Source organism: Fulmarus glacialis, unplaced genomic scaffold (assembly GCF_000690835.1).
Source record: "Fulmarus glacialis isolate BGI_N327 unplaced genomic scaffold, ASM69083v1 scaffold16306, whole genome shotgun sequence".
NCBI classification, from domain to species: Eukaryota; Metazoa; Chordata; class Aves; order Procellariiformes; family Procellariidae; genus Fulmarus; species Fulmarus glacialis.
In genome coordinates this window covers 422-9,394 of record NW_009216350.1, presented here as the reverse complement: position 1 = coordinate 9,394, position 8,973 = coordinate 422, and the positions used below count along the sequence as shown (strand labels likewise).

Here is an 8,973-nt window from a genome sequence, read left to right as displayed (position 1 = left end):
TTCTTCAAATCTGGGTGTTTCGCTTTATTTTATTGTAACTGATATAAAAGGAATATAATATTTGGGATATTTTGAGTCATGATTTATAAAAACTTCTTGAAAACACTGTAGAAAGTGCTCTTGAGCCACAGTCTGTACTTTATGTGGAATTGGTAAAATGTTGTATGTGCTACACAGCTTTGCTTCATCTGTTTATTTGGTGGTTTTTTTTTCCTCTCTATCAATTGAGAGAATACTCCTAATACATGATTCTTTCCACCTAGTTGAACACTTGGGGTATATAAATGCTCTAAACTCACTGTAAAGCAAAGAATTATTTAATGAATTGAGTATTCATTTCTTACCTGTAGGAGAAAGCAGTGGATCCTAAAACGCGTTTACTTCTGTACAAGATGGTCAATGCTGGGATGCTGGAGACCATCACAGGCTGCATCAGCACAGGAAAAGAATCTGTTGTTTTTCATGCATATGGAGGAAAGTAAGTATATTGTTTGTTACTGACAGTAGCTTTAAGTACCAGAGATGGTTTAAAAAGCAGAAACCACAAAAATATTTAAACAATCTGCACTTTTTTCATTCCCAAGACTTAAAGTTTGTATTCATGTAGATGCAGAGAACAATAAAATCTGAAAACCAAATGGTACCAACCGTAAAGTAAAAAAATCTCCACTTTCTTTCTTGGACACCATTTAATGAAGGGGGACAAATCCACTATAGCTTTCTGTGGAAAAATATGTACTCCTTTTATAAAAAAGAAGTCTTGAGATTTTGAGGAACTCTTTCCACCGACCTGTCCCAGACTACAGAGCTGTCATGATGATCGTAGGCTACCTAAGATTGTCTTTCCATACAGATCGCTGTATTATCAGCTCCGTCTGTGCAGTTCGGTGGAGGTGCTGTTTGTTACTTTTGGGTTGAGAATAGTGTTGGGATGCTGTTCACTTTGCAAATCATGCAAGAGTCCAGTTTTAAAGACTACCGTGCTGGAAGGATTGTAGTACATTAGTAGTGATTGTAGTGCATTGAAACACCACTAGTTTAAAGTGAGTTAAGAAAGAACTAATAATACCCAAATACAGATAATCTATTTAGAGATGTTGAGAGAGAGGTAAGTTGGGGGTGGGGAGAAAAGATGCGCCTTTTTTTTTTTTTTAAATTGACCTTTGCTTGAATGATGTTCTTTTGCTTAGTATTATTCAATGGGCAATATCTTTGTGGTGCTTAACAAAACATTGTGATACTACCATTATTGTTCTAATGCAAGACTTTTTTCACTTGTAATTTCTTGAAGCAAGTACGTCCATTAACAGGGCTGTTATTAGCTATGACGTTTAAGTAAAATACTAACAAACTGGGAGATGTATAATCAAAATGCCAAAACCTGAATATTCAGATGTAAGCTTAATCATAGAACTCTTATAAAATTAACTTGAATTGGCTTCCAAATTTGATAGAAAATCAGATCTTTTCCTCTCTTATATTAAAAATCGCTATATCTTGCAATGTTTAAAAAAATAAAAAACCAAAACCATGCATTTGTGTGTAAAGATGTGAATAGTTAACTTTGTTATGTATTTGACTTTTTCCACGAGAAGTGCAACTGAAGATAAAGTTATACCTCCAGAATGTGCCATCAAAGTGTTTAAAACAACTCTTAATGAATTCAAGAATCGTGACAAATACATTAAGGATGACTACAGATTTAAAGACCGCTTCAGTAAATTGAATCCACGAAAGATTATTCGTATGTGGGCTGAGAAAGAAATGCATAACTTAACAAGGTAAAGAAAAAAAAACAAACTGTAGTTGCCAAATACCTTCAGTTTCCTATTCTCTGTTTAAGGAAGATACACTACGTCTGGGTAGAAGTTTAGGTTTGATTTTTAGGCTAAATATACAACCTGGCACAGATTGAATAAGCCTCTGGTTTCTTACAGTTTAATGAATTGTCATCATCTTCAGTGATTTGGCAGCAAGGATTTACAAGCCCATGAAGTTAACAAATGCTAGCTGTAAAAGTGATTAGTTTTCAGTGAGCATTTTTAGACCCATTTATGACTTTAAAATCTGCATTTTCCTATGTTAAATACTGTGAAATATATAAATTTATTCAGTTTTCAGTTCAGCCTGTTTCAAAGACTTTTTGACTCTGGATCAAGTTTCTCACACACAGTTCTCCTAAGATTGGAAATGAGCAAGCAGGAACTAGAACTGTAGGGTTTTGGGGTTTTTGTTTTGTTTTTCTTAATCAGTATCTATTTTCTGATCCACAGAATGCAAAATGCAGGAATTCCTTGTCCTCAAGTGGTTATCCTTAAGAAACACGTCTTGGTTATGTCTTTCATTGGCCAGGATCAAGTCCCAGCTCCTAAACTAAAGGATGTAACACTTAGTAGTGAAGATATGAAAAAGGCCTACTATCAGATTCTTAATGTAAGACAATGCTGATTTCTCCTCCAATTCTGGGTTGTGTTTTCTTTTAGGGGAATAACTTAAAGGACAAATCAGCATTTATTTACTTTTCAGGGTGCTTGCATCATTTTCAAGATATGGAGTCCAAAATCTTATTTTGCTGCTGTTTAATATGTGACTTAGAATAAATAAGAAATCATGCACTAAAAAAAAAAAAATTTGAATCTTAATCTGAGTGGAAAACATGCTGGAACTTGATGACGAACAGATACTTAGCAGCAAAGGAATTATGAGCAAGTAGTCCTCCTTTTATAGAAGCAGTATGTGGTTTAGAAGTCTTTCTGGGCTTATTGAATACTTAATTTACAATGCTTAAGCATTCTCCAGTGGATAGCCCCCTCCCCACCCCCCTTTTTAGCAAATCTAGAAATCAGAGAATGAATTAGAATATTGCATGGTGGATACTTTACTTTCCTATTATCTGCTGTAATTGGTTCAAACGTGTACCTGGTAACTGTCTACTCACTATTACATTATATTACATTTATATTAAAAAAAAAAAAAAAGCAACCCACCAACCCAGCAGCTTGATAATATGAATGATCTGTGCCTCAAATCTTGAGACCAGTAGAGCAACACAACCATATTTTAGGTGAATATGCATACTAGTTAGGATTCAGTATCTAAAACTGTGAGGCTTCTTTCCTGTGTGATAGGGGTGAGAATGACAGGTATATTTAAAGAACATGTTTATCTGTCTCATGCACTTGGACTGGTTGGCAGAGCTGACATGAGTTTACCAGATTGATTCTTCTGGCTTGCCAAAGCTAAGCTCAGTGATAAAAGCTTAGTTTGCTGGCAGTTTACCAAAACTGTGATTCCCTGCATGGAGCTTTATTGAGGACTTGGAAAAAAATTATGTAAATTGGGTGGGTGATTGGGGAGAGGCTTTTTTTTGTCATAGTCACGCAAACGATATTTATTTGGAGTATAGCATACTTAATTCCTTCATTAATTTGCTTCCTTGCAGATGATGCAACAGTTGTATAAGGAGTGCAACCTGGTCCATGCAGATCTGAGTGAATACAACATGCTTTGGCATGACGGGAAGGTGAGCTTATTCGTAATGTGGGAGGGAGAGGTTTCATCTAATGTGAAATGTTAATACAAAGTGAATTGCTACCTCTCTGTGACTACAGGTCTGGCTTATTGATGTCAGTCAGTCTGTGGAGCCAACCCATCCTCATGGACTTGAGTTTTTGTTCAGAGACTGTAGGAATGTTTCACAGGTAGGACCTCTTCATCTGACAATCCTCTGTTATGCTGAATGTTTTCCAAGATAAAATCAATTCAGAGCTAACTAAAAATCAACCAATCCAACTCCATAAAAAATGATCACCACCACATATATATGTAAGATTACTCTTACGTGTTTTCCATACTGATGGTGTTCTTCTCTGAAAGGGAAAAAAGTGTGGGAGAATGAAATGGTACCACTGGAACTTAAAACTTCTTTCAGTTATTTTTATCTGTAGTTCAACAAAAGCAAAAACGTCATTTTGACTAAATATTGTAATTGTAACTTGGGGGAGAAAAAGGAATATTTTGTTTTGTGTAGTAAAGTGTTCAATATGTGCTTTTTATATTGACTAGTTCTTCCAGAAAGGAGGTGTGGCAGAAGCACTTAATGAGCGTGAACTCTTCAATGCTGTCTCAGGTTTAAATATTACAGCTGACAATGAAGTAGACTTCCAAGCAGAGGTATAGCTTTCTCTGTGTCTAACATTTTAATTTGGTTAGCTATAGTAGCTACTGTAATACCTTAACTTTCCATGTTTAGTTTGTACGATTAGTGTGTGTGAGTATAATTTCAACAATCATTCTGCATCTCTTTTTCAAAACTTGATTATTTCAACCTAGTACAAACATTTGCAGAAACTCAGATTGACAGACCTCTCCACCCCCTTTCCTGATCCCCCTGCTCCCAAGCATAAAAGGCTTCATGTTGCATATGATTGCTTTTTTCAGTGTTAAGGAAAATTTAGTGATCTGTTTTAGTTTAATAGCTAGCTTTGTTGTCTTTCCTTACATACGTTAAAGGTTAAAGGTTGTGCAGAGAAAGGAAAGGTGGGTTAAAAATAATAATTGTTCTACTGCTCATTTTTCATGTTTTAGTTTTTAACTTATTTGAATTTAAAGTTTAGGCTAGCATTTTCAATTTTCAAGCCTAAAATCATGCTAACGTAAATAGGGACTAGGAATCTTTGATCACCTTTGGCTTTTAATTTTCAAATTTTGGCTATAACTCCTCAAGGCGTACATCTTGATATCAGACATTTATAAAAATAAGTTGTCAAACATTTCCATATTTACTAGTTACAGTAAGGGCAACATCACAATTCTACTTGATTCCTAATGACAGTGTAGGATTATGCTAGTCCAGCATGTAGTAGGTGGGAGCTTGAAACTAGTTAACTGCTGGGGTAGGTCCTCAAAGTGAAGAAGAGATTAAGGGAACACAATGTCACTGTTCCACGATCCTTATGTATCAGTTAATCAAGCAAAAACCAATTCCCTCACAGACTGTGTTGTGAGCAGTGGGGTGTGGGGTGGGGGTTTTTTTTGTTATTGTTGTTTTATGTCATCTTTTGTGCTTGTAAGTTTTATAGGGAAGACTTACACTGATGTTTATGTAGAGGTGAATTTGAGCAGCCCATCCTTGAACTTCAGACTTTGGCTTTAGTTGCTAGTAACTAAAATTATCTCCCCTGGAGTACAAGAGGAAGTAATCCAAACATAACAATCTGAAGATCAAAATAAGATACCGTACTGTGTTATCTTGATTGCACAAAACATTGAAGTATAACTGTCTTTAACTTTCATGGTTAAAAATGGTTGCAGCGGGTTTGTAATCTCAGTGTTACTTAGAGTTTCTCCAATGCTGATGGATCGGCTGAGTTACAGTAGAGGTGTCCAGAGTTGGAAAAAGGGACACTTCTGTACTTTGGGGAGTACAACAGACTGCTAAAGAATCATCCAGTCCTCCCTGCAACTCCTGCATTTCAGTTACATAGCAGGAAACTATGAAGGAGTGCTACTCGTTTTACTAACTTGCTAAGAACAGATGTTTAAAGCTGTATTTCCAAAGCATGTTGCTCCACAGATGTGACTGAATCATTGAAATAGCAATATTGTACCTGATCAGTCATCTAAAGCTACCTTTTAACACTGTTTAGAAACATTCTGGTGCAGGCGTGGTTTTATGATTTCAGCATGGATTTATTTTTGGCTCTCTAGATTGAAGCTTTGGAGAAGATGAATGAAGATCATGTGCAGAATCATGGAAAGAAACTGTCAATGTTTTCAAGCGATGGAGACCCACCTATATATGATGAATAGCACTGAGTGTATAGCTGCTAATGAAACGAAACACAAATTTACTGCTTCTATGTTGGTGCAGCGGTAAACGTCAACTACCAATGTCAAGTAAGAGTGGTTGACTGGGAAATACCAAAATGGAAAACACAGCGAGCATATGGTGATGCCTCAGTGGTTTGTTTTTTTTTTTTTAACTTAGCCCACACATCAGGCTGGCACTGTGAGAATGGACGGTCACTACCTCTTTGGATGGTCTGACAACTTCACCAATTGCCCAGTTACGTTACACTAACGTAGCTGAGGTGGTCATATTTTGCATGATTCAGAGCTTATATGTTTTAGTTTTTAAAAAAAAATTTAAAAATCATCTAGATCATCTAAAGAATTTAGTGGGAAGGCACACTAGGAGAGTCTCTCTTTTTTTTCCTATTGCTACTTGAAAAACTAATTAAAAATTGTGTATGGACACAATGTTGGTGAACCTTTTATCCTTCTCCACCAAGGGCAAAATGAAAAGTCAAACTATGCACTGCAATCATACAAAAATGTTAACTTAACAAACCAATGTCTTCATATATGCAAAAGTCTAGACCTTTTCGTTTGAAGCATATGGAATGTGGCTCTATCTCTGTAAATGCACTTGGGTATTACAGGAGAAACAGATTTGAATCCAACCAGCAGAGGACTTCTTTGGTGGCATGGCAGGAAATCCTTAGGGCTGCATCCAAGTTGCATAACAAAGAGTAAGTTCAGTTAGCTTCACTCTTAATATACAAGTGGTTCCAAGAACTCAGTGCAAACAAGCAAGCAAAAAAATCTCTATAATAATCCTGTCTCTAAACTGAAATTCTGGGTAGAGCATCAGTCTTACTCACCCGAAAGATAATCATAGACTATGAAAAATAAGTATTGATCATCATTTTTAAATGAAGCTTTTTGTTTACAAGTGCAAAAAGAATACTCAAACTGTCTTTCTCATGCTTTTATTCTTAATGTCAGTCTTTTTATTTTAGCAAGTTCTAAAAATCTAGCAACGTTTCTCTCCAAAACATCACATTGAAAGATGAACTGATGTAGTGGGATGGTTTGGAATTAAGAAAATCTGATCAACTTCTTTTTAACTGATTGCTGTTTCTGATGCTGCTCTCTATCAAGCAGAATATAGTGTTACTACATGTGACATTCTCACAGTGTGCTGTGAAAGTGATTTTTTTTTTTTTCTTTTTTTTTGGTTGGAAAACTGGTGGTGAAGTAAAAACTTAAGATCTTGTGGTGGTATTTTTGCGTGGTTCTTTGCATCGTACAGGCCTTCATTGGTCATCAGTGCTGCGCTAAAGCAGCGTTAGGGTAGGACTACACTAATTCATTATAACAATAGAAAGATGACTGTTTTGGTGGGTACTACATAAACAGTAAACAACCTTGACGTTTTTGCCAGTTTCATCCCAGTACTGGGATCCTCTTCCTTTTCTAAATTAGACAATTGTCTTGCATTTACCCCTTACTTTTGAAATAAAGGAACTTACATCTTTTGGAGACTTAAGTCTATTCCTAATTGCTCAGTGAAACAGTTAGCCAAAATAACGGTATTGGGGAAAGAACAGACTAGGTACTGAGAGGGAGGTGCTACAGTTACCTAACCCCTTCAGGAAGACCAAAAGCTTCTGTTGTCAAATATAACCGAATCTTCCTCAAAGCTTTCAGAGGAGAAAGCTTTTAAAAAGAACAGTATAGTCCTATTCTAGGCTTATTACAAGTATCAGTACTCTAATTCTTAGAGGAAAAATTACCTCAAAGTAGTTGCTAATGCCTTACAACGTGCTTGTCTAGGAAAGATGCTGATTGTTAAGGATATTTGCATCAAGTGAGGGGAAGGGAGGGGAGGGTGGTTTTTGAGCCGTCATTTGAAGTGGAGGAGGTTGCTTGCATCATTGTACTTGAATGGAAGCCTCAGTTGTTACTGTTATTTTTAATTTCTTTCTAAAATACTTCTAGCACAGATTAAAAAAAAAAAACCACAAAAAACAAACAAATGAAGCAATGGTCTTCAAGTCTGTGATTTAAAGCTACTGGGCCCGATTATATTGCCTCAACATCTTTTTACTTCTAGCAGTAAAATTGGCTCAGGAATTTGCTTTGAGATTTTAAGACATCTAGGCACTTTGTCAAGTATTTGAAAACAAGGAAAATGTTGCTAAAATAAGCATTTTCTTGGACTTTGAAATAAAAGGTTCTAGGATGATTATTAAGCAAATAGAATCTCTTAGAAGTAAATCTAGGTTTTTCATTGTTAATTAAGCCATTAACTTTTCTGATATAACGACTATTCTAATGGCCCATTCTAAAACTACCACAATAGTTTCAAGTTGTGTGTTTATATACTTGCCTGCTGATTTCCCCCCCCACATACCTCAGTTTCTACTATCTTAATATTCCTATTGCAATTACAGAAAGTACTTGCTGTCCCGTAGGGAAGTCGTAGAACGTTAAACGTCAGCAGAATTTCTTAAATTTTGACCTTGGATTAATTAAACTTTTGGCTAACATGCAATGAACTTTTTATTTTGTGAAAGATTGTAAACTTTAAGGTACTCTAATCGTTCTGGAAATACTTGTCCTCTCTGGCTAACATAGAATTGATCTCCCAGGAGGGTTCTGCAGAACAAATAGCTTGTTCTAATTCCTAGTTGTGACTTCAGGTTCCCTAGTCTGATGAGACATTGTTGCAGTTGGACTAACTGAGTCACAAGTCAGCGAGCAGTTGTTTGTGTGATACTGTGTTAGTATCTGGTAATTAAATTTGGATTTCTCCTGTAATAAATTGTGCCACTCCGGTCTAATCTGAAAACTTTTAATTTGGTATCATCTCTGTCTTTTTTTTTTTCCCTGTTTTTTATTTCCTTATTTCCCTTTCTGAACCTGATGGTCAATAAGCAAATACATAATTGATGATGTTCTCACACAATTTCCAAATTATACTGTAGGTTTTGCAACTAGTGAACTAAAGCATTAGCCAGTGCATCAACAAGCAAACAAAAAAACCCAAACAACTGCTAGTTTATTGTCAAAACTAAAATACAAATAAGCATAAATGCTGAGAAGCAACCCAGACTTTTTTTTAACTTCAATAATGTTTGTTAATATTGTTCCTGAAATAAGGACTGTTTCCAGAGTATAAGTTTA

General features: G+C 35.8%; 1 protein-coding gene across 1 annotated transcript in view; it reads left to right on the top strand.

Annotated features, from left to right (window-relative positions):
- The window catches only part of RIOK3 (RIO kinase 3), an 8,891-nt gene extending 2,850 nt beyond the window's left edge, over positions 1-6,041 (top strand). Inside the window, exons 6-12 of the mRNA XM_009579276.1 lie at positions 351-478; positions 1,596-1,781; positions 2,274-2,433; positions 3,443-3,523; positions 3,612-3,701; positions 4,066-4,173; positions 5,710-6,041. Coding sequence (XP_009577571.1) covers positions 351-478; positions 1,596-1,781; positions 2,274-2,433; positions 3,443-3,523; positions 3,612-3,701; positions 4,066-4,173; positions 5,710-5,811 — 855 coding nt within the window. The 3' untranslated portion in view covers positions 5,812-6,041. The remainder of the gene's footprint in view (positions 1-350; positions 479-1,595; positions 1,782-2,273; positions 2,434-3,442; positions 3,524-3,611; positions 3,702-4,065; positions 4,174-5,709) is intronic.
- Positions 6,042-8,973: the final 2,932 nt, after the last annotated feature.